At 51.3% G+C, this 27,935-nt stretch overlaps 1 protein-coding gene across 1 annotated transcript in view; it reads left to right on the forward strand.

Annotated features, from left to right (window-relative positions):
• Positions 1–27,935, forward strand: part of PGAP6 (post-GPI attachment to proteins 6) — a 46,708-nt gene extending 18,773 nt beyond the window's left edge. Inside the window, exons 3-13 of the mRNA XM_065411933.1 lie at positions 1,347–1,554; positions 5,731–5,864; positions 6,331–6,596; positions 7,965–8,314; positions 17,231–17,324; positions 18,196–18,319; positions 20,286–20,422; positions 22,502–22,680; positions 24,086–24,232; positions 26,813–26,929; positions 27,639–27,935. Of these exons, the coding sequence (XP_065268005.1) occupies positions 1,347–1,554; positions 5,731–5,864; positions 6,331–6,596; positions 7,965–8,314; positions 17,231–17,324; positions 18,196–18,319; positions 20,286–20,422; positions 22,502–22,680; positions 24,086–24,232; positions 26,813–26,929; positions 27,639–27,935 (2,053 nt within the window). The remainder of the gene's footprint in view (positions 1–1,346; positions 1,555–5,730; positions 5,865–6,330; positions 6,597–7,964; positions 8,315–17,230; positions 17,325–18,195; positions 18,320–20,285; positions 20,423–22,501; positions 22,681–24,085; positions 24,233–26,812; positions 26,930–27,638) is intronic.

The raw sequence follows: 27,935 nt of genomic DNA on the forward strand, positions 1-27,935 counted from the left end.
TGGTAGCTGAATTTCCTCATGCCCTTGGACCTAGCTCTAACTGCACTCTGCTGTTCTCCCCCTGAAATGCACGCAGCTCCCTCCTGCACTCCAGACTGGATGCATCTCAAGTGCCCCACTTATTTCTGCTGTTGATTCGCCACTTAGCTCCCTCTTCCCAAGCACCCTGTGGGTAAAGCCCTCCTGCCCACATTGCTGGCATATGGTGATGCCATTCTATAATGAATGGTGTGGCTGCCGCTGGAATCCCGTGGGCAGGACTGGCTACCCAATCTGAAAAAGGAAACTGCAGAATTAGAGAGGTTCAGAGAAGAGCAACATGAATGATTGGGTCTGGGAAAACTCTCCAGTGAAGAGAGATTGAAATGACTGAGATTGTTCCCTTAGAGAGGAGAGGGATAAGAGGTGATGTAAGTCAGTCAAATAATTGTCTAGAAGTGATAGATTGGGAGTGTCTGTTCTTTCTGTTTGATAACACTAGAAAAAGGGGACAGTCAATGACTTTAAAAGGGGACAAATTCAACACTGATAAAGGAAATGCCCTTTCATACAGCAGGTAATCACCACAGAGTTTTGTTGAGGCCCAGAACTTAGCAAGATTCAGAGAGGAATTGGACACTTACTGGGTAGTGAGACTATCCAGTTGTTATAGTTTTGGAAGGACTATAAACCCTCCCACATTAGGGCTCAAGCCATCTTCTAGGAGGAGACTTCTAAAGGAAGCATGTTATCCCACAGTGGGACTGCAGGGTTCTTGCACCTTCCTCTGAAGCATCTGGTGCTGGCCACTATCTGAGACCGGATACTGGACTAGATGGATCTTGGGTCTGATTCAGCCTGACAATTCCTATGTCCCTTTGCTGCTGCAGCCCAACTTCCTGCCTGTGACTGCTTGAATTTAATCAGTCACTGGTGTCTGGACCCATTTTCTCTTGGTGCGGGGGACACATGTTGGTTGCTCTGTTGCTCTGATCTCTGTCCTGTGCTGGCTAAAAATGTCATCCCCATGTTGGTTTGCACACTGAGTACACTGGTGGCTGGAGGGGAAGGTGATTCCTAAGTTCAGACCCGTTGAGCATATTCTGCTGCTTTAATTATTTTCCAGGCCAATGAAATGTTCCCACTTTCTTTTCCTCAGGAGGATTTGCCAGCAGGTCAAGAGTGGGAGGGGGCAAGGCAACATCTGGAGTCCAGCCTGCAGCTCTGTGCTCTCCTTGGGACCAGGCTGCTGCCTCCTTTCTGCTCCCCAGTTGATCCAGTCCAGCCTGGCTGTTGCTGTAGGTGCTCATGCTATTGGAGGGTGGGCATGGCATTTTATGTGCATCCTTCCCTGCTTTATCTTGCAGCCACTTCCGTTACGGAGCCCCTCCCGTTATTAACCCACTGGGCACTCGGTTTCCCTCAAATGCAACTGTCCGCCCGTCCTACAACCTAACCATGACTCTGAGCAGCACTCTGCAGAACAGTATCTTTGTGAACATCACCACCCCAGCTGCCGGAGACTGGTTCATCGCTGCACACCTGCCTCAGGCTGCAGGCAAGATCGAAGTGAAGGTAAGGGCTACAGGGGACATGAGTCCAGAATCCTTTCACCAGTCCAAGGCCCCCAGCAAGGGAAGCCCTTGCCCGTAGTGAGGTATGGCGGTAACTGTTCACCATGGCCTGTGCAGTTGGGCATGGAATGGCGTTCCAGCCACTGGAGAGTCACTCTGCCAACTCCGGGTTCCCAGTTTGCAGCTGAGATGTGGGAGAGGGGCTGCATGGGGGTGGAACTCTCTGAGCTGTCCATGCACGCTTGGACCATGTCTATGTTCCCGTGGTAAGTGGGAGCCCAGTTGGCATCCAGGCAGGCTGTGAGATGGTTCCCCCTCCGCTGGGACACCAGGCCATACAGCGAAAGGCTGTGTGGGAGCTACACCCCTCTGCTTCTGGGGGGAAGTGATTTTCTAGAAGATCTGCTCTAGGAATTATTGTAGCGTAGTTTTCTGGCCTGTGTTCTACAGGAAGTCAGACTAGTCAGCGGTTCTCAAACTGTGGGTCGTGACCCTGTTTTAATGGGTTCGCCATTAAAACCCCCTACCTGGGGCTGAAGCCCTTGGGTTCAGCTTTGGCCCCCCTCTGCCCGGGGTGTTGGGGCTCAGGCTTTGCCCCTCCCCCCCCCACCTAGGGCGGCAGGGCTTGGGCAGGCTCAGGCTTCAGGTCCCCCTTCCTGGGGTCGTGTAATAATTTTTGTTGTGAGAAGTGGGAGAACCCCTGGACTAGATGATCACAGTGGTCCCTTCTGTCCTTGGTATCTGACTCCCCCAGGAGGGATAGACAGTCTTTGCTGGAGCCAGACTGGCTGCAGATGCCAAGGGGACATTCGTTGGGGAGGGGCTTGAAAAATGTAGCCAATGCCACACAATTAGGCTTATTGTCCAGAGACTGACTTGAGAAATTCCACCATTCTCCCGGCTCTACCCTGAGACAGCCGGGTCCAAAGACACTGCCCTAGGGAGGCATCTGGGTAGAGCCTTCCACCAGGGAGAGGTACCCTGAGGGGCTGGGGACAGGTGGCATCAGGGCTGCTCTGTGTAACGGTAGGAGAGGCCAGGGTATCTGCAGGCCCAGGTTGGCTGGTTCTGGTTCTGAGCTGTTTTGGGGGTTCTCATGGCATGTGCTAGGTGCAGAGGTTCCATTAGTACAGACTGGCTGCTGGAGGAATCCAGATTCCACTCTGCTCTGGCATGCCTGCTGGGAGCGCACTCTGCCTCCTCCCGTAGGCTCCCCTTAGGGCAGGGGTCTCAAACATGCGGCCCGCGGGCTGCATGCGGCCCGCAGAGCTCTTCCCTGCAGCCTGCCAAGCTCCCCGCGCCCCCCCCCGTTACTTCCTGTCGCCGCTCCCCCCCCCCCCCGAGTTATTTTATGTGGCAGCTAAGCTCCCTGCGCGCTGCTCCCTAACGTTTGGGGCCGGGTCTCTTCCCCGGCCCCGCCTGCTGCCCCCACGCACCTCCCCCGAGTGTCCCCCGGCCTCACTTGCTGCCCCCTCACCTCCCCGGAGCCTGCAGCTCATGCTGACTCTGCTCTGCTGGCTTCCGGCATCACCTGCTGCTGCAGGGTCCTAGTGCCCCCCTTCACTAGGGCCAGGGCAGGCTGCCCTTCCCCTGCCCTTCTGCCCTAGTCCTGAGCCTCTCCAATGTCCCGAGCCTCTCCAATGCTCCAAACCCCTCATCCCCAGCCCCACAGCCCTCACCCCTGTACCCCCTCCTATCCCCAAACTCCATCCCAGAGCCTGCACCCCCACCCCCTGCCCCAGCCCAGAGCCTGCACCCAGCACCCAAACTCCCTCCCAGAGTATGCACCCCAGAACCCCTCCCCCATCCAAACTCCCTCCCAGAGCCTTAGGCAGGTGGGAGTGGAGTTTGGGGGGGGCAGGTTCTAGGCACCACCAAAATTTCTACAAACCTGCCACCCCTGGAAGAGGCAGAGCAGGGGTGGAGTGGTGGTGCGGCCCAGTGCAGGGGAGGGGCTTTACTGAGTGTATATATTTTATTAAAACCGCTTGGAGGAGGAGGTGGAGAAGAGATGGGGCAGGGGAGGGGCCTCATGGAAGGGGTGGAGTGGGGGTGGGGCCAGGGGCAGCGAGTGGGGGTGTCAGTGATGCGGCCCTCGGGCCAATGCACTAGTCCTCATGTGGCCCTCGTGGTCATTTGAGTTTGCGACCCCTGCCTTAGGGCATAGAATCATCATAGAACTGGAAGGGACCTCAAGAGGTCATCTAGTCCAGTTCCCTGCACTCAAGGCAGGACTAAGTATTATCTAGACCAGGGGTCGGCAACCTTTCAGAAGTGGTGTGCCGAGACTTCATTTATTCACTCTGATTTAAGGTTTCACGTGCCAGTAATACATTTTAACATTTTTAGAAGGTCTCTTTCTATAAGTCTATAATATATAACTAAACTATTGTTGTATGTAAAGTAAATAAGGTTTTTAAAATGTTTAAGAAGCTTCATTTAAAATTAAATTAAAATGCAGAGCCCCCCGGACCGGTGGCCAGGACCCGGGCAGTGTGAGTGCCACTGAAAATCAGCTTGCGTGCCGCCTTCGGCACACGTGCCATAGGTTGCCTACCCCTGATCTAGACCATCCCTGACAGGTGTTTGTCTTAAAAATCTTCAATGATGGAGATTCCACAACCTCCCTAGGCAATTTATGCCAGTGCTTAACCACTCTGATAGTTAGGACGTTTTTCCTAATGTCCAACCTAAACCGCCCTTGCTGCAATTTAAGCCCATTGCTTCTTGTCCTATCCTCAGAGGTTAAAAAGAACAATTTTTCTCCCTCCTCCTTGTAACAACCTTTTATGTACTTGAAAACTGTTATCATGTCCCCTCTCAGTCTTCTCTTCTCCAGACTAAACAAACCCAACTTCTTCAGTCTTCCCTCATCCTCCTCACCTAATGGGCTCTGCTCCTTGATGGAGTCAGGCTGGAAGGGAGAGGCTGCCTGTCCCTGGAGAACCAGTGGCCCTCACTGAGTTTGCCACCTGCTGGGAGATGCTTGCTCCTCACTGTCTCTGGACTGAGTCATATTCTCTCACTGAAAAGGGTGTTGGTGACTCGGTACCTGTTGCGTTGTCTCCCCATACCATGTTGCCTCCCTGCCATGGCTGCCAGCATCCTGTGATCCACTTGGCACCTCACCTCTTCCACCTTTTCACTTTCTTTCTGCATCTTAGAGTCCTCTCTCGCTCAAGCCCCCCGCTTGCTCCCCATGTCACAGGAACTCCACCGAGGAAAGCAAAGACTGTGTGATATGCTGCCCGGTATCTGCTCCCGGCTCTATCTTCTGCCCCAAAGGCTCCAGCAGGAGCCAGGAGTGTGTCAGATTGGCCTGCTGGGTGTGCGTGCTGCTCTGACACAGGCTGGGGCTGTGGGGCAGCACGTGGCTTTGGGGCTGCGTCCACTGGAATGAGAACGGGTCGGGTGTGGGACAATTCCAGGAGCAGTAATCCTTGGTATTCGTTAGAGCCAAGGATCCCTGCTTACCTGGGTCAGCCTGAATGGAGCGCTCTGCTGTGTAGGACACCTGCTGCTCAGGGCGAGGGACCCACATGCAGACCCCATGTGCAGTGCTCCACAGTTAGCAGGCAGAAGCACTGCAGAGAGGTGGCTGGAGGAATTGGGGCATGGTTGTGGTGCGGGAGATGTGGGTTTTCAGAGGAGAATGGGGCATGTGCTGGGGGTGGGGCACATGCTGGGGGCTGATTAATGGAGCACGGTGAGATGCACCTTCAGCCAGACCAGCTATACTGCCACCGCATGGGCTAGGGCAGTGGTTCTCAAACTTTTGTACAGGTGACCCTTTCACATAGCAAGCCTCTGAGTGTGACCCCCACCTTATAAATTAAAAATACTTTTAAATATATTTAACACCATTATAAATGCTGGAGGCAAAGCGGGATTTGAGGTGGAGGCTGACAGCTTGTGACCCCCCATGTAGTAACCTTGCGACCCCCTGAGGGGGCCCAGCCCCCAGTTTGAGAACCCCTGGGCTAGGGTGTCGCTGTGTGTGCAGGCAATGGTAGGGGAAGGAGAGCATTGGTTGGGAGTCAGGAAGGGCTGGCAGTGGGTGCTGGTCCCTTGGTTATAGCTGGGCGCTTCACTGGCTGATCTTTCACCCAACAAAGCAGTTTTCGGATTGGCATTCCCTGGCAGCTGATGCTAAGCTGCCTTCCTGCTCTCCCTGCAGGGTTTCTCCACTCCATGCGCCTATATATTCCAGCCGGACATGTTTGTGCTGAGACTTGTTGATGTCCCTGTCCTGCAGCCGGACACTCCCCTGCAGCAAACCATTGCCTCTCCTGCTAGGCCACTGCATGTCAAGTAAGTGAGCATGACAGCAGAGATTGCTTGGGGCTGCGGGTGGGGCTTCTCTCCCACAGGTGCTGGCCTAGTAGAGGCGCACACGAATCTCACAGAGGGCCCTTGGCTGCCTTGCACCTCGGAGCGAGCTAGAGCTGTGATAGTTCCCCTGGAACCAAAGGGTCTGTGTGTGTGTGTGGGGGGGGGGGGGCTTGTACTAAATGAGGCCCCACTCCTTCAAGGAAGGAAAAGACAAGCTCCTTCATGGTGCTTTTAGAGACACAGTTACACATTACAATGCACCATCCTGGACAGGACTGTAGCAATACAAACCAGAGTGACCTTGTGCTGGGCTCCAAAAGCCCCTCTGGACTCACCCTGGGAGGGTTTCACTTTTTAGGTCTACGGACCTTCTCCGCCCCTAGTGCCCCAGGCTGGCTTGTGTTCAGGGCAGGTGTTGAGGCATTGATGGCTCCCATTCCTGCAGGATCTTCATCCCTGAGTACACTGCCACGATGCAGTTCACACTGCGGAGCTGTGTGGTGAACAGCACAAAGGCGTGTGCCATCCGGGTCATGCTGGGCTCCATCATGCTGCCGCAGTCTTTCCAGAAAACCCTCAGCTGCAAGGGGACAGCGGATTGCAGCCTGGTCCTCCATTCGCCCCCATGGGAGAAGTGGCTGCAGATCATGGCAGAGAATCTGGGCACCGCCAATGCCAGCGTCTCCTTTGAGATGATTGCCTTCTTCACAGGTGTGCTCTTGGATGCTGCCAGCCATGTGGGGAAGGGCCAGTGTGCACATCAGTCTGCCATGTCTCCACTGGGCTTTCACCAGCACAGGCTGGCTTGCTCCTGTGCTCTTCCTAAAGGGGGAAACGGGGCGGGACGGGACAGGAGGGAAACAGAGGTGGGACAAGCCCCATGTCTTGAGAGGGGCAGCCTATACCGTGTGACTGGACGTAGTCGTGTGGGTCACTGTCCCCTGTATCCCTGCTACCTGGCATGGCTAGGCCATTCAAGCTTTCCAGGAGGCTGGGATCCAGTTGTGCCTTGTGTGTGCTGCTGCTTGTTAAATGATTGACCACTGGCTGTGAGGCCTCCCTGCTGTGTGCTTACAGCTGATTCTGTTGGGCGGAGCAGGAGGCCTGTGTTGGGAATTCAAAAGAGCCCAGGGTTTCTCAGCCACAGACTTCTTCAAAGGCCATTGGGGCGGCAGAGGCTAGCTCAGGGCACTGCAGTGAGAGAGGCAGCCTCTCCCCTCCAGCACTGAGGCAGTAACCATCTGCTGGCTGTTTGGCGGCTCTGCAATGAGCCTGGTCTCTGAACGATGTGGGGCAGGCCACTGATGTATTGGGTGCCCAAGACTCGTTTGGCTCTCAGAGCCAGGTTTCACTTTGCGGAGTTTATCTGATCCTTGGAAAGTTCTTAACAAATTAGCTTTTAGAAACTCTTTTCTCCCACCTGATAAGAGGGCTCTGGGGGCTCTGTCTTCTGCAGCAGCTGGTGGGCTCTCGAGGCAAGAGAAGAGCATAATCCTAGGTGCTTGTAGGGAAGCAGTGTCTCTAGCTGCTGCAGAAGACAGAGCTTTGGGGAGGGGAGGCAGGAGCTGAGCTCAGTAATGGGGCACTTTGGCCCCTGTGAGTACCTGGTTGTGGTGACCTGCTGCCAAAGCCAGTGGAGCACTGAGTGTCACAGTTCAGATTGTGCCCCCGCGCTTTGGGGTTTATTCCTGGTCCTGTAACTGGGCTTGAGGCAGATTTAACCCCCACCCCCCAGTGCAGCAGCATCACCAGGCCCGTGGGAAGCTCTGGTGCCTTGTGTACATGGAACAGTTGTGAGACAACTAGCGCTAGTGCCCCATTCTCGTGTGGCAGCAGTTAGTGCGGGTGCCCCACGCCCCCTGTACCCACTTAGTGTGTGCACCCCTACAAGTCTCAGCCACCTAGAGGGGTGAGGCCTGGTTTCCAGCCCTGGCCTCAAGATCAAATGGCTTTGCTTGGCAGTCCTATGAGCTGAAGGCCTAGCATCCCCCTAAGCAAAGTCCTCCAGTTCCAATGAGCGGTGTGCTCATGGTGGTCTCGGTCACGCTAACCTTCCCTTCTTTCCTCGTTGCTCTGCAGCTTGCAAGCCGGGGAGCACCAATTCTTTCCTTAACTTCTACAACAGCCTGAATCAGAGCCAGAGCACTCCAGCCCTGGGCAGGGGTCGCAATGCCAGCACCCTGGGAATGTTGGGGAACACCACTCTACCCGCAGTGGGTGCTGCAAACAATGCATCCGACCCAGGGACCTTCTGCCTCCAGAATCAGCCCGTCATCCGTGAGGACCTGGACGTTGCCTCTGTGAGGTTCAGAGTTATAAATGGGCCCAGCATTCCTGTCCACTCTGAATTCCCCACGCTTCTCCTCTTCAACTTGAATACTGGCATGGACAGTGGAGGCACCCTGGTGGTGAACCTGCTGCTGAACGAGGTACAGTGTGCTCCCATGTAAGCTGTCACCTTTGTGTTGGCATCTTCTCTCTATAGTTGCCCTGCCATGCATGCATATACACTGTTCGTGAGCTGTCTGGGGAGTGTAGGTGCTAGCAGAGCTGCAGGGGCAGGCCTGGGGAGGCTGGGAGTTGGTGTGGAGCTACAGAGCCGTGGGAGAACCTCCCTATACATTGCTTTTCATCTTTCAGTGTCACAAAGAATTTTACAGATCTGCCATTCTGTATCTAGCATGTCCTGCAGGCTGGCTCTGGATCTGCGGGGGAGAAAAGTGTCCTGACTGGGGGGCCAAGAATTGTTATTTAGTCAGAGTCTCTTAGTCGCAGCAGAGCAGAAAAGTCCAGCCTGTGGAGAGGCAGTGGGAAAGAACTTGAGCTTTCACAACAGCCCTAGCCCAGCCATCACTGAAAATGCTAGGTTGCAGAGCCTCCCAAACAGCTGAGAGAAGCAGGGGGCTGCTCACATTAGCAAGGGAGGAAGGATGGTCCAATAGTTAAGACATTGACCTGGGACTTGAGACATTTTGGTTCAAGTCCTTGCTCTGCCAGGACCTTGGGAAGTCACAGCCTCTCTGTTGAGTGATGGCAACTAAAATGTATTTCTCCATGCCTGTGATCTGGCAAAACAATACGCTAGAGTGAACAGCCTGTGCTGGGAGGTCAGATCCACCCCCTGTTCCCCTTCTGGGGAGCTTCACCCTGATATGTTGATGAATGACTTGGGCAGCGATTTGTGAGCCTTTCAATGAGCATGTAATACATGCACTGCAGTGCATGCTGTATTACTAACAGCACCTGACTAGAAAACTTCCTAATGCTCCAAGCAGGTTAGTCTCACCTCTTCCCCTGGTGCACTGGGGGTGAGAGCAATCTCCGGGATCCATGACTGGTTGGCATGTGGCAGTTCTCCAAAAAGGGCCATATTTTTGGAGTTTAATGTACCCACCCTCTGTACACAGACATCATTTATTATTAAGTAAATTTAGATGAGGTATGATGGGGAGCTGTCAAGTGGTTCCGTAAGCCTGTAGATGAGGTGAAGCAGTGGTACCCAAAATGAGGGTAATGTTTGCAGTTCCAGAAACACTGCAACATGACTGACTACAGCTTTTACTGTTAATTACAACACTGTAATGTGGTGTTTATTGGTCAAAGCTACCAAATGAGAACGTATTAAAAGATTTTTATTGGCGTTGCATGGCCAAGTATTTTTTTTTCCAGAAATGATGAAGCTGTTTAGCATGTGGCAAAAATAGCAAATCTCAATATTTTCCAATATGCTGACATGAAATGTTTTCACATCCCATATTTTTAATTGTCAAAGTATCTCACAAGTAATTATAATAGTTTTCTATATTTTCAGCTGAAATTTGCTAACCGGATCAGTCTCTCGCTGAGGGTTGTGCACCAGTAGCAGTAGATTGCGTGCCCATAGTTTGTACTGCATAGTGGGTAGATATAAATATACATGAATTCCTAAAGTAATGCTTCTCCATTCGTAAGCTTTTGTGCATACAATGTAACATGTAATCTGCCTGATAGAAGGTTTTAATTTGTAATTGCCCACAGATGCAGTACTAGCTGTTCTAGCTATTCTAGAAACTAGCTTTTTAATTCAGTGGCGCTTATGCACAGGTCATTATTAGTGTTAGAGATGACAATACACAACTTCATACTGGGCTTCAATCAAAGTGCTCACTGAACAAAAATGGCAATTTTGATACTAGTATATAGATTTAATTTAGCACGAGTTTGTGTACTTGTACAAAATAACAAGTGGTAGTAGTGGGGGTGGGAATGCTAACAATATGCTTTGGAAATTTTACCTCTACAGAGAAGTTAAGTATATAAAGACAGAGAGAATACAAGCCCCTTAAAGTTTACATCAAAGAGAAAAAGGCTCTCCGCAAACTTCGAAAAATGTTTTGTATTTCAAGAAAATCAAAAGAATGCAAAACTGTCAAAAGCCACCAGTGCTGAACAGAATTCTGTGATGCTGGCAGCAGACTCCAGGAGAGAGTAATTGTGTTGGCGGCCTCTGCATGAGTTTTCTAGTGTAGAGGATTTGCTGCCAATACTTTATCACAGGGGTTGCTTTCAGAAATGCAGACACGAGTCAGTTTTGGCACAACAGCAGAGTTGTATTGAACCCCGGAAAGAAAATAGACTCTGAAGCTGATAAGAAAGCATCATGTTCATCTGCGTCTGTAACCATCGGAGCAAGCCCGTCTTCCAGCGACAGGTCCTGTTGCATTGTTTGCTTGAGAAAACCACATGAAAAAGATAAGAAACTTCATAAAATAGAAACATACGAGAGAGCAACCATTCTAAGAGAGGCAACACTTCAAAGCAGAGATGGTGACATGTTGCAAAGAATATCTGTGGAAGACTTCATTGCTAAGGATGCAGTTTGTCACTCAATATGCCTTTCTTCCTACTTGAGTAAAGTGACTCTTAAAGCAAAACTATCCAGTTACACTGCAACAATACAGTCACCTCATTTTATCAGCTGATTGAAGAGATGTACATAATATCATTGTCTAACAAGAAGGCTCTTTTTCTGTCCAAGCTGCTACAAAGATGCAGAGCCCTACTTCCTTCGGATGTCGAAACTGTAAACTGTTCCAGTAGCAAATTACAATCAAGATTAGAAAAAAAACACAATGGTTCTGCACTTCATTTCATTCACAGCATGGACAAGGCAAGTCTACCATTGTTCTGTGCACCGTAGTAACATTAGCTGATGCTATCCAAGCTGCTAGTAATCTGAAACAGGAAATTAAGTCATCCAAATGTTTTATGGATGTTCTTCTAGTGAATGAGCCTGATCAATAGCTTTTAAGTGAACAAGTCGTTTTATATAATGCTGCTTCAATCTTTCGGTCTGAAATAGCCAAAATGAAAGCCTCGGAATATTATCCAAAGTCAGATGATTGTAGTTCAGAGGTCAGCTACTTTTGTGCTCCAATTGGTGCAGGAGTTTGTCCTTTGGCTGATTGATAGATAAAGAGGCATATAATTCAGCCAGCAAGAGGTATCATCCTTCAGAAGACATTTAAAGAAGATAGCTCTCAATTGCAGAGTGCATCGTATTTAACAGTTCCAAAATTATCACACCACTGCATGTAAGCCTTGCTGCACAGCTATACCATGAGTTTGGGTCTTGCAAATTAATTGACATATTACACATTCCTGGATTCTGCATCAGTTACGATGAGCTCAGCTGGCTCATCACTACTGCTGCAAAAACTGAAGTAGAAAGACTCCAGGCAGGTATGTTCATTCCAAATGAATTTATACCACTTCATGCTGGTGGAAAGCTTCTCCATGGAGGAGATGATAATATAGACATCAATGTAGAGACCACTGATGGAAAGAACACCTTCCATTCAATGGCTAGAGTGGTATTTCAAGACCAGTCTACAAGTAGTCCAGCATCACAAGAAATATCACTGAAGTGTAGGAAAGAAAAGTCACTTACTCTCTCTGGGCAATCAGTGTTTGAAAAACCTAGAATATGTCCAGAACCAACTTGCCATGAAAAAGTACTTGAGAAAATAAACTCTTGTCACCTACATATGAACGCTGTCTGAGATCTCTCCTGGTGTCTTTTAAGATGACTACCTCGTGATGTCCTGCCAGTACCAGATGCTGCTCCTGCTGCTGTTCACACTCAGGTGGTTCCATTTTGGCCTAGTTTCAACCACAAGCTTGCAACAAAAAAGAGCACCTACACAGTAGTTTCATATATACCTATTGTGGAGGCCAAACCAGCTGACATGGCCACAATCTATCCTACAATGCAGAAAAGTAAGGAAATGACAGCAATATGCCATTCAGACCATGGATCAGCAGCTGAATGCTGTTGCTCAGCAAGTGAAATGGACTGTCCCAAATGAACTTGATACCACTGTAATTTTTCTGGGTGCTTTTCACACCCCGTGCTGCTTTAGTGCATGTACTGGGAAATTTTGGGGAAACACAGGATTGTGAGACCTTCTTGTTGATTCTGATGTATATGCAGCTTGTACTGCAGCTCAAATGCTTGTTGGTTAGCAATTCAATCATGCTCTATGTGGCTTGCTTCTAGCATATGAGGCCTTGAGTACTCTGAACTTGATTCATTTGTTCAGTGGTGTGAGCAAGGAAGAGGGACTCCTGTAGTTCCAGCATTTGTCTGGCAAATGTTGGCTGACTCTCAAAAGGTGTTTGAGTCTGAAGATACTGAGTCCTTACAACATGTTGTTAAAGAGATGATGCTGTGACTCAGCATATGCTACCGCTACTGGAGGCATATCAGATAAGGGAGTATGCCAAGCCTCCTACATTCAAATTCTGGGATCATTTTCTCCAGGTTATACAGATACTACTTCTGAATGTCCGTACAGAGCGAGAGGATGATTGGAAACTTCACTTATGCTCACACACAGTGTGCAATGCTACCATGTTCCTTTACTGCAGTCAGGCCCTGAAGAAGTACATAGTGCCTTTGAATCTGGCATTTGCTTTGTGCCAGACTCCTGGTTCTTTTAGTGAAATTTGGAGGAGTTGTCGTCGTCTTTCGTGTGGCTGGGGTAGAGCAGCAACTACAATTTCACCTGAAGTTGATCGAGCCAAATGGCTACATCAGGAGTAGCAGAATTTATTGCAATAATGCCTCCTTCATATTTATAAATTGGGCAGTAGGTAGTGATATGTTCGATGGTCTGTTGTGGGGAACCATACTCCCATGCTGGGGAGTCCTTGATTTTTCATTTGTGCATTAGATGTCCACATATACCATGATTGGTTCGGATTCAGTTCAGAGTTGACCAAGATGACCATGGAAGGTCAAACCCAGGAACTTTCTGCGTGGGATTTGGCACAAGGTGCTTATTTTTAAAGTTTAACCCAATCTGCTTTCCAAGCCTCCTCTTGACCGTAGCCTGATTGCATGAGGCTAAATGAATGTTCCCTGAAAGGCTTGCGGGACTTAAGATGTTGTGAGAGGGTGTTATCAAGGTCTTGTTGGATAGGAAGATGTCTGTTTTCTTGGATTCGCTGAGCTTTGCAGAATGTCGCAGCAATTCAGCGTATCGGTGGGGGAGCGATGTTAGAACAGATAGCCATGATGTTGGAGTTGATTTAAGGGTTCCCATGATGCACCGCATCACTGTATTCAGCTGGGTATCCACAAGTCGCCTGTGGCTGCATCTGCTCCGTATCAGTGCACAATATTCAGCTACTGAATATACAAGTGCTATTGCAGATCTTCTCAATGCTGATGCATCCCAGGTTGTACTTGCTAGTTTCTGGATTATGTTGGCTCTCGTTTTTACCTTTACAGCTACCTTCTCAAGATGATCATGGAAGGTGAGGGTGTGGTCGAGTTTCACTCGGCGATATGTTGGAGTGTAATCATGTCGCACATTTTTACCACAGAAACCTACTTTCAGTGTGTTTTTGGCACTTCTATTATCAAGATGAAATGCGCTTACTATTGTTTTCCCAGGGTTTGGTATGAGCCTCCATTTCCGGGAGTATTGTTCCATAGTTTGGAGGTCCTCAGTTAATGCTTTCTCATGTCACGGAAGTTTGATACTTTGATTGTCATGGCAAGATCATCTGCATATCCTAATTTTGGAGGCATGTCACTTATGTAAATAGTAAAAAGGGTGGGAGCAAGTACAGAGCCTTGTGGTAGCCCGTTTTTTATGGTACGGGGTGAGCTGGTCTTATTACCCAGGTACTCCTGTAGGCATCTGTTACTCAGCATGGTCCACCGCAGGTGAAGTGTTTGGTAGCAAGATATAATTTTAGCAAGTTTCAGCATCAGGCCTTTAATCCGTACAGTATCATACGCAGATGACAGGTTGACAAATACTGCACCAGTCGTTAGGGTTTTTTTTTATAGCCGTCTGTGGTAGGGCGATGACTCACCGGCGCGGCGCCTCCTGCTGGTCGTCCTGGAAATTAGCTCTCCAGCATATGGAGCGCCCTCTTCAGGCCAGTGTCTTGCCTGTGCTGGCCCCCGTGTCCCTCCTGGACCCTGGTGCCCCTCTACGTCAGGGTTCTGCCCCCTAGCAGTAACCCACAAGCTGGGTCTCCCCATCCAGGGGAACCCCCAACCCTCTATCCCCACCTTGCCTCAGTGGCTACTGTCAGTCACCCACTTACTAGCCCCCGCTCACTGGGGCGACTGCAGTCTATAAACCACTCATCATCAGCAAGGGGGGGGGGGGGGTTGGACCAGCTGCCTCTGCCTATCTCTGGGTTGCCCCTCTGCAGCCCCAGTACCTTTTGTAGGCCTTTAACAAGGCCTGCAGCCTGGGGTTTTACTAGGCTGGAGCTCCCCAGCTTCCTCTGCCCTTCCCCAGCACTGCTCCACCTCAGGTACCCTTCTCAGCTCCCAGGCAGCCCGGTCCTTCTCTCTCAGGAGCTAGAGAGAGAGTCTTCTTGAGCTCCTGGCTCACAGCCCTTTTATAGGACAGCTGTGGCCTGATTGGGGCATGGCCCCAGCTGTGGCTGCTTCCCCAGTCAGCCTAGCTTTTCACAGCTGCAGTCCTCTCCAGGGCTGCTTTTATCCCCTGTTCTTCAGGAGTGGGGCAGTCGCCCCACTACACCATCCTCAATGTGAGTTGTGATTGCCAGAACTTGGTCACAACAACACATTTTGGCTGGAAGCCTTCCTATTCAACAGGAATAATTGGCTCAGTAAAAGGGCATATTCTTTTGAGGCTGATACGTTCAAGAAGTTTATAGGTCATGTATAGTAGAGAAATTGGGCTATAGCTTCCTGCTTCATCAGTGGGCTTTCTAGGCTTTGGAATGGTAATTACCATTTTCTCATGCCATATTTCAGGGATCTGTACTGTCTTTAAGGTAGCAGACAACAATGTTGCTCCTGAAAGTAGCAGGAAAGAAGAACATTCCCCGAGGTGTCCGGGAAAAGCACACTCCCTGATGGATGACAGAGTCGCAGGAGTTGCTCCAGCAATACAATCAGACCAGGAGCTATCACACCGCAAAATCCCTGCTGTGCTCCCTTGACACAGCAAGATGCCAATGCTGGCTTGTCTGCATGCAAAACTTTGATTTTGCACATTCAAGCCGTCGAGCCTGGACACTACTGTAACATCTTGGGGTCGCTAATCCCACAGAGCATTGGCCACCAAAAATCCAGCCAAACTCAATAGCTTCCAAACTGGTAGAGAATACAAAAGGATCATTTGATAAACACACAAGAAGAGAAGTGTATCAACAACTCTACTGGACACTTGCATCAATCTCCCGAGGAGAACCTTCCACTGTAAGATTGAGAAAGTAAAAGAAGGACTTGCCACAATGAAAAAAGGGAATTTGGAGTGACATGGGAACAGAGAAAATGGTCATCAAAGACTGAAAAGGCTGCAGTGGGATTGTAGGACTGACCAGAAAGAAGCCAGCTCTTGTCAGACAGACCCTCACAAGACATACCTTGAATGAAAATGCGAAAGCAGTGAGGAGAAAGAAGTGGCCTAACAAGTCCTTGTGTCTGCACTAGAGAGGAATGAAAAGCATGTTACAGCTCTTGACAACCACATCAGCAACAATATGATAAACCCATTTGACCCTGAATCACATCCAGGGGTGCTTATCCACATATCTACTGGACTGCATGTCATATCAGATGTACAACAGTCTCTACTGAAAATAGCAGTTGTTGGTGAAGAACAAATGGAGAGAATTGTGAGAGGTGCACTTGATTCTGGTAGGACTCATAGCTTCTTCAGTCCCATCAAAAATTTGGCATGTTGGGAAAGAGTGACGGACAAGCCTGAATTTCTACAGCAAGGAAGTGCTCTATGACCAGAGTGAGAGAGAAAAGAAGACCCACAGAAACCTGAATTGCTTGTGCCTCAGTGTAGCCATCAAAAAGGACAAGTCAATGGCAAAATTCCCACCATGTGTGGACAGTTTTGAAGAGCATGTCAAAAGAGCATCTTGGCAAACAAAGATTTGGATATCTTCACACAAAGGGAAACCAGCTTTGGGTCACTATTGCAACATGGCTGGAAAAATGTGGATGATGAACTACTTCCTGTATTCTTCAAGCGCCCAGTGGCATCTGAGCTTCTATAAGACCTTATCTGTGCTGCACCCCCGTTGTTACAGGCACAATCAGTTATGTCCACACAATCTTCCCTGCACAGAACTGTGTACGTGCCAAGGCAATGAAGACTCTAGTAACCCATGTGCTCTCGACACAGATCGTAATGATGAACAAGATGGCAGTGTTGACTAGAAATATCACCAATGCTATTACATTTCAGTGACACCTGTAGAAATGTATTAGATTTTGTTTTACCCTTTGGATTGCTATGATGCTTTTGAGTCACAAAGAAATCCAATTTTATGTCTTGAAATGATACCTAGAGTCGTTAAACTAACAGAAACAAATGGAAATATTTCAAAGTGGTCATGTTAACTCGCTGATGATGTCATCCCTGTTTCTGTGGTAACAGCACCACGTGACAGATCCACACTATACCTCATCTTAAAGCAGACATAATAAGCTTTCAAATGATGAACAATGTGCACGTGTGTAGAGCGGGAACATTAAGTCAGCAAAATCATTGGTGTCTGCCATTCGCCTATAAGTTCTTTGGTAGAGTCACTACTTGTGCCCCAGCCTGGCTTGCCCAGAGAGCAGTGAAGTGTTGCCAGATGGGTTTGTTCTACAATCCCCGATGCCAAATGCTCTGTTTGGGGGATGTGGGGAGGTATGAAATGATATAGCTGGGAAATGTTGTGGGGAGGGGCTGGGTAACAGCATGAGGCAGGGGATGGTGGAAATGTGTGGTGTGTTGGGCAGAGTAACTTTAGGAGGAGGGGTCAGCTTAATGTTTTTTCAGATCTTGTGTGTTTTATTTCCTCAGACTTCCCTGAGCATAGGCAATGCTAGCGTGTTCGCGTGCATGAGTGCTGCCTCTCCAGTGCTGACCCTCAATACCACACAGAACTGCAGCACAGGTACGGGCATCGCTGGCACCCACCTCTGGGCTCTGCTTGTATTCCTGGTGTAACATTTGGGTTCTGGCAGCATGGTCTCATGGCTGGTGCTGGAGCCTGGCAGCACTTCAGCTCCTGTTTGATAGTGATGGTCTGTTTCAGCCTGAACCATCCTCTCCAAACCTTGCCCCCTGGTTATAAAGGGTCCCTGTGGAAGAAGCTGCCTGTGCTAGCGAGATAAGGGGGAGATGCTGTTGCCACTGCTGCTGCCCAGCCTCCTGCTGGCGGAATGGGTGTAGTTGCTATGCTGGGGATCTCTGGACCTTGTTCAGTGGAGCTGAGGGAACCATCGAGATTCCGCTTACACTGCGGAGCACTGAGCGCCACGGGAGTTAGCTGTGGTGGGAGCGCTGGTGCAGTGAGTAGCCGGCTGCTGGTGGTGATTTAAGCCCTTACTCATCCTGCTGTGAGCAGGGTAACATCACACGGTGTCATACAGCAGAGACGCCCCAGGCCAGCCTCACCTGGGCTCCCAGTGCTGCGAGGACCAGTGGAGCTGAACCAGTGGGTATCTTTGGACACTGTCCCTAGTGGGGATGGGGGCTTGGAGAGTGCTGAGGTATAGGGTCTGGGCTTTTCCCATTACCCCTAATCCCTGGTCATGAGGGCTGGCTCCCTGGTGTGCTCTGATCTCAGGAGGGCCAATTATGGAGAGATCAGGCTGATTTGGGGTATGTATCTCCGACTGCTCCACAGCTCAGGGGATTGGTCTCAGCCTGGTATTTCTGTGGGTCTTGTCTCTTTCCCTTCTCCCACCCGCCAAAGCTCTGGAGCCCCTGGGAGTTCTTAGCCATGTCATGTAACTAATGGCAAACACCCTTTTTCTCTGAAGCTTTTTTCCAGGGCTACCCTCTGAACGTGACTGGGTCCTCCACAGAAGCAACGCTGATTATTCCCTACCCAGAGACTGACAACTGGTTCCTTTCCCTGCAGCTCATCTGCCCACGGGGCCAGGGGTGAGTGTGCGATGGCTGGCCAGGAGCTCCCCTTGACAAACGCCACCACACAGACAAACTGCACCACTGTGCTGCCTAGTGCTCTGCCATGGGGCAGCACACCTGGCACCAGGAAGCCACTGGCACGAAGCCCCTTTGCTCTCACCTGGAGGAGGCAGTGGTGGAGGGCTGGTGCTGGCTTGCATTCTTGCCTGCCCAGTGGCCGTGGAGGCTGGCTTTCACCCGACAGGTGCTGCAAACGGCCATGCTGTAAATGAAAGTAAAACTGCTGTCCTACAGCTCCACAGGGGCCTCTGCAGCCTTAGGCTGAGAGCATTTCTCTATCGTTTGAGACCTGCAGAGGCTGAAGTCACTGTCTCTTCACTGAGAGTCGGACAGTGCAGCTGCAGGCCAGGAATATCCAATCACCATCAAATAAACTCTGGCCCAGGGTGGCTCACGGTGCTCTGTGAGGCCTGTCCAGGTGGCTGGCTGTGCTGCTTCACCTCAGTGGTAACTCATCTCCCAGCCCCTGAGCACTAACTCTTCTAGCTGGTAGGACTGTGGACCTCAGGGTGTCCAGTGGCTTTCTCTGGCCAGCTGAACTCTATCTGCACAGGACATGCAGCTGCTTCACTTCTCTGGTATAAATGTACCTGATCTGGTGCTGATCCTGCAGTGGATGAGACTGAAGAGATGGGGCTGCAGGTGGTGAAGGGAAATGGGGTTAATGGGAAGCAATCGCTCAACCCAGATGGACAGGATGGGAGCCAGGCAGCTGAGCCCATCACCCTAGGGTAGCATTCACCCTACCTAGCTCATGTGCCTTTGCTATACAGCCAGCTCACCAGTCTGTCTGCTGTGCCCTCATCAACTCCCTTCTTCCCCATTCAGCAACCAGTGTCCTAGCCAGGTCCTTCTCTCTGGCCAACAGCAAAGTATTCTGTGTGAAACAAATAAGGGTGAGCATGGTTCAAGAGGAACCGAGGCCAAGATGCCCAAACTTGGGGGCCTGCAACCAAGTTTCCATGTTCACAGCTCCTGGCTGGAACCTCCTGCCAGCCCAGGTCCCATCCATACAGGTGTCCAAACCTGGGGGCCTGAATCCGTATTTAAACGCTTTGGCCAAGGTACTCAAGAACCCATTCGGGCCAGTGAGCAGGTCACTAAGCATCAGCCAGGCCAGAACCCTCCCACATGTCCCATGTCTATGGCAATGGAAGAGAAACCCCCATGGGATGCCCCCCACCCTCACTCCGAGTGCTCCGTGCCCCTCCCACTCCCACTGTGCTTCTGTGGGTGACAACAGGAGGTGGTTTGAGGTGGGAGGTATCTGGGTTGGGGCCGTGCTGGAATGTTTACATCCATCTCACATGCTGCCGGGGGCTGGGTGGCAGCATCCTCCTCAGAGACATTTCAGAGGAGACTGTCCAGAGCCCTCAAAAATACTCTGGGTTTGGTCCTGCATTGGGGTCCCTGGGCGGGGGGGCAGGAGGGACAGGCCAGCTGGGGGGGTCAGGCTCTTCCATGATACCCAGGGGGAGGTTTCTCTAACCTGCTAGTTCTGAGGAGCCCCCACAAACACCCTCCCCACACCCATTTATCGCTGTGGTCCATGAGGCTCTGGAGGCCTTGGCACACCACTTTGGTACCGTTATGGCTGCTCCGTAGCATGCAGCAGGGGAAGGGTTGGCTCCCCAGAGAGGTGCCCGCTGTCCGCAGCATTCCTCCAGCCCCTGGAGAGGGGCAAGTCTACCAGTGGAGATCAGGTCGCTGGCAGCGCAGCACAGGGAGCCCAGCACACTGAACGGGGGGACTGCCGGGGTGACATCAGCCCCAGGATCTCCTGGCCCCAGTGCAGGGAGGGGCTCCAAACTGTGTACTAGCCCTTGGTTACCCGGGGGAGGGGATCAAAGTGCGTTCTGTCGGCAGCAGGTGCTTCTGCACATTCAGGCTCATCTGACAGTCAAATCTCCTCTGGCTGCAGAGAATGTAACAAAGCGAAAGCCAAAGTGACCGTCTCCACATACCTCAGCCCCTGCTTTGACGACTGTGGGACATATGGACAGTGCAGTCTTCTGAGAAGACATGGCTACCTCTATGCCGGCTGCAGCTGTAAAGCTGGTGAGTCCCCTCTCTTTCCGGAGCCTGGGCTAGCCTTCCGGCAGGCCTGCATGTCCACCCTGAGGCAAAACTTCCCCTTTCCTGTGTAGGGACTCTGATGTGCATGCAGTGGAATCCAGGGGCTCCAAGAGCTGGAGAGTGTAGGGTGAAACCACAGCACCCCATGCAGCCCCTGCACAGGCAATGCTCAGAGACCCCCGTGCTAGTGAGGAGCACTGGAATAGCCCACCTGCAGTGGCCACAGCCACCTCCAGCTTGGAACACCTGGGGAAGGGCCCTCTGGCTGCAGCGCTTGCTGCTCTGGGCCCAACTTCCCCTTCCTTATGAAAGTAGCTCCAAGACCGTGATCTTCCAGTGGCATCACTAAAGGACAGCAATGCAGGCACTCCTGGGCCAGGCTACTGGCAGTGAGACAAAGGCCTCTCACCCTTAGGAATGCAGTGATCCACAAAGTGCTCCTACATGTTTCTTGGCTTTGCGAGCCATGAGTCTGTATCAAATAGAAAATAGCCCAAGGAAGATTCAGGATGACTTGGCTGGTTGCCTGTATGTGTTAGGCCCCATGCAGCCATCGGGGGGTGCCTGTTCCCTGACTCTTGCAACATGTCTAAGAGTTACAGTGTGGATGGGATAGAGCTATGTCCCTGTAGACCTTAGCCCAGTTCCTGAGACATGGTTAGGTCCTACCTACCCTACACTATTCATTGTATTATGATGAGGTCAGCACTTAGAATTCACAGATGGACTTCTAGACTTTCCTCCTAAATTGCAGAGCTGGGTGAACCCCTCCAAGTCTTTTCTGAAAACATGCAGGCACATCAAACCCAGCATTTTGCACTTCTTGGACCTTTCCACGAGTGTCCTAGCAAGGCCAATGAATACTGGAGAGTGTTGGCATGAGCTCTGCAATTCCTAACTGAACATTCACCCTACAAACCTGTTCTGGAGAGCAACACCCATCCAGTCAATCAACAGAATTGGCATCCAATCAAAACTAACCCGCACTCTTGGACCTGGGACTCTCAATGGCTCAGAGCAAGTGGCTGGCCAACCCACTGCAGTCTGGGGTTTCACAGTAATTACTTAACATATCCTTCCAGCTTTGCACAAACTTGAGAAAATCGTAAGCTCCTCACAGACACAGAGGTGAAATTTGCCCCAAACTCCTGGCTGTCTTCAAATTCCAGCCAGTTGCTTCCTGTCTATTTGGCTGCAGCCATGTGGCCCTAGAGCGAGAACGCAGCCTCCTCTGTAAACTGTGGCGTTGGTTTTCAATCCTGGTTCTCTGGCTTTGTAGAAATCTCCCCTTTTGAGCCCCCACCCACTGGAGGGCATCATGCCCCAAGCCACTGATCACCGTGTCTGAAAAATCACTTAGCAAGTAGGGAATGCCTGTTGAGTCACCCTGGAGATGGAGAGAGCCCTGACCTCCAGGAGGGATTGACAGACCCTGTGCAGCCCATCGACAGCTGATAGCCCCCACTGTACAGGAGCAGTATGGAAACCTCTCCAAAATAAGGGTTAGGCTCTGTTGGGATGTTCCCCAGGCTTTGGGGTCTGGGCCAGTGCCAGTGTAAATTGGAGACCGCACCTCTCCCGGGGCTGGCGCATCACTGTGTGCTGAGAGCAGGAGTGTCACTGGCTGAAGGTTTCAGATGGGCAGTTGGAGCCATGTTACCTGGCACCCTTGGCTAAGCACCAGGAGCAGGAAGGGGTGTAGTGTCCATTTGTCTCTTGTTACTGTGGATTTGACCAGCCGATGCACATTGCCTATTGGAATCACTGTGACCCCAGCACAGGAATCCTTCCCGAAGGTGCAGTCTGCCCCATTCCCTGCCAAGCTAAGCTGCTGCAACAGAGCCTGGGGTTGCAGGAGCAGGGGAATAGGCAGATGGCTAATGCAGCAAGTGCATTTGGTCACCCACAGGATATGGAGAGAGGAGATTGAGAGGGATGTGGAATTTGTCACATGTGGGGATGGATTGTGTGCGCCTTTGCTAGGGAATCCTTGGACAGCTGTTGGCATGTTATGGAAGCCCTGGAGACGTGCCATTGTAACCTCCCTCTGCTGTGTGCCAGGTTGGGGCGGATGGAGCTGCACTGATAACACTAAAGCCCAGTCTGTCGGCTCACAGAATCTGGCCACCCTTCTTCTCACGCTCAGTAACCTCATGTTCCTGCCAGCCATTGCAGTTGCTCTGTATCGCTACTACCTGGTGGAGGCCTCTGTTTACACGTACACCATGTTCTTCTCCACGGTAAGTCATGTCTGTTCGCTCTGCCACCCAGCAGCAAGTTGGTGTGAGGTGTTGGGCCCTCCCCAGAGGCTATAACCACTCCACTACCCCCAAGCTCAAATTGACTGCTCCTGTAGCCCGCTTCTCTGTACCTGAGAGGGAGAGGCTTAGCAGGAGGGTGCTCTCTACCTATAGCACCCACAGTTCTTGGGAACGCTCACTGCCATCAGCCAGGCACCTCCAGTGGAGAACAGACCCATTAAAACACACATGCCCGGTCCCATGCGAACCCTTTGCCCGTGCTGGTGAACCTGACAGGGCTGCCGCTCCATCCGAAACTTGGCATGAAAAACATCCTCATCAGCCTGCCTCCTTCCAATGTCATGTTAGCGTCCCAGCCAGAGCCTGATCAATGGGAACCATGGGAGAGCTTTGCAGGGCTGGGGTGCTTGTCTTGTGTGTTAATTACCCTGTCTCCCAGTGAGATCGATTGTCTCTATGACTGGGTGCACCCCTCTGTAGGACCTGAGGCAGACATGGACCATGCAGGCCAGGGGGGGAGGCAGCCACAGTGCGCTCAGTGAAAGCTCACATTCTGCCTTGGCTAGCTGGGATATGGCCTGGAGCCTGGACCTTCCACTTAGTCCATGAGAGGGATCATAAGGGATCATATCTAAAGTATGACACGTCTAGTACCAGAACAGCCCCTCCACTCCCCCACAGCAGATTGGGACGGGAGCCCTGGGGAATACACCCAGTGCTGTTCCTAGTTCCTCCTGCACTGAGTGCAGGGAACCCAACAAGCCAATGAGGCAACTGAATCTCTGCAAGGAGGCGAAGGGCAGGCATTAGTCATGACTGAGCAGAGTAGCAAGGAGGTCTGCAGAAGGGGAATGAGGGTGTGGGGTGCTGCTATTATGACTTGAAACAGAGCAGTCTCCAAAGAACAAAATTGCCCAGCCTCCCCTCCCTCCACCCGATTCTTGGGCCCTGTGGGTGAACTGCAGAGCAAAACCGCCACTGCCTTCAAAACCTGTTTGCTTTGCAGCAATTTTACACTAGAAACATCAGGTGCTCCCTTTCCCCTCTCAGCCGGGGAACCCTTGGCAAGATCTCAGGGACGTGAATAGGGATGTCACGTGAGGCTGATCTGTCCCAGGCACTTGCAGATGGGCTGCTGAGTCTGTTGAGAAACCAACGTTTCCTTCCCCTCAGCCCTTGGCAGGCCTGTCACCAACAAATACAGTTCAAAAGCAGATGCTCTCCGTGCCTGCAACAAGGCACCAGGAGACCCTCCCTGCAGGTACTCGTAGCTCCAGGGCTGAGCCTTTTGTATTTGTCTACCAACTCCGTCCAAAAAGGAGCTTGGCCATGCGAGCATGTCGGCCTTCTGCTGCACTTGGCTCTTCTTGTTCCCTGCCTCTAGTTCTACCATGCGTGTGACCAGCCAGGAGTTGCTGTGATGTGCATCATGGATTACGACACTCTGCAGTACTGCGACTTCCTGGGCTCCGTAGTCGCCATTTGGGTGACGATCCTGTGCATGGCCCGAGTGAAGAAAATCTTAAAATATGTGAGTAACAGGCATTCGCTGCACAAAGCACCAGTCACCCTGCAACATGAAACACTCAAGGATCAGCACAACGGCTGTTATTCTGCTCTTAATTCCACAGTCTACCGGCCAGTCCAACCCATCTCCTACAGCCGTAGACTCTCCATTCCCATTATCGCACAAGGAAGGGTTCTCCTGTAATGTGTACATATGATTCAAAGGCCTGCCCTATAGAAAAGGGAATCTGTTTCACAAGATCAGTTTAGTTTAAAAGCCAGTGCAACGTTTTTAATACAGACAAGCACTACGGCTGCATGTTAACTGCAACACTGGCATTTCCTGGCTTCCTGAGCACTGGGCCATGCAGTCTGCACCCTGTATCAGTGTTGTGGGCTTGGCCTTTTGCATTTAAATTCCTAGGAGATTTTGAGAGAGCCCTATTTCCATAACTAACTGGTATAAGTGTAAAAGCCCTGAATGTCCTTGGTATTTGGCTTGATGTCTGTTAAGGCAACCCAGGGCCCTTGGCACAGCCCCACTCGGGGTGCCGGTCCCCTATGGCCCTACCACCCTGCATGAGCTATCTGCTGGGCTAATGGGGGCAGCTGCTACTTCTCTTTGGGGAGACTGGGCCTCCCCATTCCTTGACCATGGCTCAGGCAGGCTGGAGTCTGTCTGTGTGGGGGCCCTGCCAGTGCTACCCAAGCAGAGCTGTGCTGGGGTGGTGGAAAACGGGACCTTCCCCACACAGAGTCCTCAGCTGCGCCAGTATCGGGCCCTCCAGAGCTGGTTTGAGTCTAACTCCTAGAGATGAATAGGAGTTCACCGCCCTCTCAGCCCCTGGTCTCAGGCTCCCTGCAGACCCTGAAGCAATAGCTCTGAGACGGATGAATTGCCCCATTCATTTAAGTAGGGCGGGGCCTAATGATTGATTACTCAAATATCCACATTGTGAGCATGCAGAAAGGCAGGGGCTGATAGGGTTAGGCAGGTCTGCGCTCGGGTACTGCCTGCCTTCTCGCTCAGCTGGGTCAAACTGGGAGAGGCCAACATGCCTGCTCAGTTTAACCCCTCCAGCCCACGTGTTGGTGGAACCACCCGGCCTCTCCAAGCAAAGAACCAGACCTGGGATCTGTCTTCTGAAGTGGGAAAATGGCATTTTTTCATCCATTTAAAAAAACACTTTTCTAAAATGGCTGAAGGGATTTTAATTCAACTTCCAAACAAATTCTCCATGCAGCAGTGACTCGGCGAATGAATGTGCAACTGAATGTGTGGCTAAGTTAGGACTGCAAACCCTGGGCAGTCTGTGAATGGTACTGACCCATCAGGACCATTGTGATTCCTATCCTGACACCCACCCAACTAGCAGAGTAGGGAGAGGGCAAGTTTCCTCCTGCCCTGGTCCTTCAGAGATCAGTTTTAACTGAAGAACCCAGGGGAATGTCGAGGCTGAGACCTGCGGTGCAGGAAGTTGCTTGTCACAACTGACTGAGACCGGCTTCTTAACCATTTCTTTTCCTGCTAGCCCCAGAGCGCAAAGCTGGGCTGTGGTGAAAGCAAAGGGTTGGGGGGTAGGAGAGCTGGGTTCTGGTCCTGACTCTGCCGCTGACGGGCTGCGTGACCTGGGCCAAGGCATGTTCCAAAGTGGCCCAGGGTTTTACGTGCCCGGTGCGAGATACTTGGCCTGACTCAGAGCCAGAGCGCCTTCGCCCTGCTGGGTGCAGATGGGGCTGAGGGGGCTCGGGACCTCAGGCAGGCCCAGTGTCTCAGGCTCACTGGCCACTTAACCCCTCGGCGGTGTCATTTCTCCATGTGTCAAATTAGAGAACGAGTTCTTTGGGGCAAAGCCTGCGTTATATTCTGTGTTTGTGCAGCACCCAGAGCCTGACTAGGGCCTGTGTGTAGGGTGACCATATGTCCTGATTTTATAGGGACAGTCCCGATTTTTGGGTCTTCTCCTATTACCCCCCACCCCCGTCCCGATTTTTCACACTTCCTGTCTGTTCACCCTACCTGTGTGCTGCTGCAATACATTCAGCCGAATCTTCCCCTCCCGACTGGATCCGTTCCCCCTAGCCCCTTTGTGCCATCCCCCTTCAGTTAGCTGTAGACCATCACGTGTCTCCTTTATTCGCCTTCACTGAGCCAAACTGTAATCTCTCCTCAGAACTTGGCTCCTGCAGCTTCCCAACTATTTGTGTTGGGGAAGCACTGTGGAGCCCAGCCTGGGCCAGGGCCTGCTGTGTAAAAACACAACACCAAGACCGTCCCTGCCCCAAAGAGCTTTTCTGTTGCTCTTCTCTGACCCTCTCCAGTTTCTCAGCATCACGGAGTGCTCAGCACTGAACCTGCTGTTCCAGAGCCACATTGGCGGGGCGGGGCGGGGCATCTGTCCAGGTGGCATTTTTTATGCTGCGCTGTTGTATCCCATCCAGATTCCGGCGCCTCTCTGCAGGATTCTCCCTTCCAGGGACCCTGCATTTGAGTTAGGACATTGGCAGCCACAGGAGCCAAGTGACTACAGTGCGCTGCACAGCACTGCAAGGTAGTCTGGTAGGTACGTTCTTGATGTCAGTGTTGTCCTCTTGTCTTGCTTAGGTTCTCTTTGTGCTGGGGACCCTGTTAATTGCCATGTCCCTGCAGCTGGACCGCAGAGGGATTTGGAACATGATGGGCCCCTGTCTTTTTGCTCTCATCATCATGATCATGGCATGGGTAAGTGACTGCTGGGCTGGGGCTGTGCTCCATTTGTTACTGCTTTCAGAAACATGTTTTTAACAAGGTGGAAGCTGGGAGGAGCTGCCACAGTGGCTGAGTGGGATGAGATCCCTGACTGCCCCGATGAGCAGGACTCAGGCAGCCTCCCCTCCGCCCATGGATCAGGGTGACCTGGGGATGCACTGACCCTGGTAAAGGGGAAGGCTTAGGTGCTTTCAACTTCTGTCTCTTCCTTAACTTGTTGCCACAAGTTAACTGAGGAATTCCCAGGTTACCAATCTCAGCCTGGCCTGGCCCAGCTGCTCTGGCAGCTCTAACTCGCCGGCACGTCTCGTGGCCAAACTGTGATTGCTGGCTACATATGTGCTCTGGGCCTTTAAAGGTACAGCGACTGTGACTTGGGCATTGCCTAACTTCACGTGTTTAAATGTGTAACTTGGTTGTTCTATTAACTGAAGGTATTTTGGGTCTTGAATACAAAATAGACAGGTCCAGGCATTGCATCATGCTGGGGCAGACTCTAAGCTTCCTTCCTCAGGACTGAGATGGTACAAGTGACCTCTCTTGCTGGGAGGTGCAGACCTCTTAGTTATCACTTTGTTCCCCTCCTGGCTGGATCCCCGGGTACCAGTGTGAGCGTCTGCTGGTCCCCACAGAAGAGGTGGGTCTGTGCTGCTATAACCCTTCTCTGGTATTGTGCCTTTAGGTTTACCACGGAGTGAAGCGCCGCCATTGCTACCCCACCTCATGGAAGCGCTGGGTTTTCTACCTCATTCCAGGGATCATCTTGGCTTTCGTCGCCATCTCGGTGTATGCATTCATGGAAACCAATGACAACTACTACTACACGCACAGCATCTGGCACATCCTGGTGGCCAGCAGCGTGGCTTTCCTACTCCCGCCTCGTGACAAGCATAAGAATCCCTGGGCCTGGTCACAGAAGCTCATCTGTCGCTATCAGATATGCAAAAATGACCGCGAGGAGCTCTATGCGGTGACCTGA

Source organism: Emys orbicularis, chromosome 10, assembly GCF_028017835.1.
Source record: "Emys orbicularis isolate rEmyOrb1 chromosome 10, rEmyOrb1.hap1, whole genome shotgun sequence".
In the NCBI taxonomy this organism is placed as follows: Eukaryota; Metazoa; Chordata; order Testudines; family Emydidae; genus Emys; species Emys orbicularis.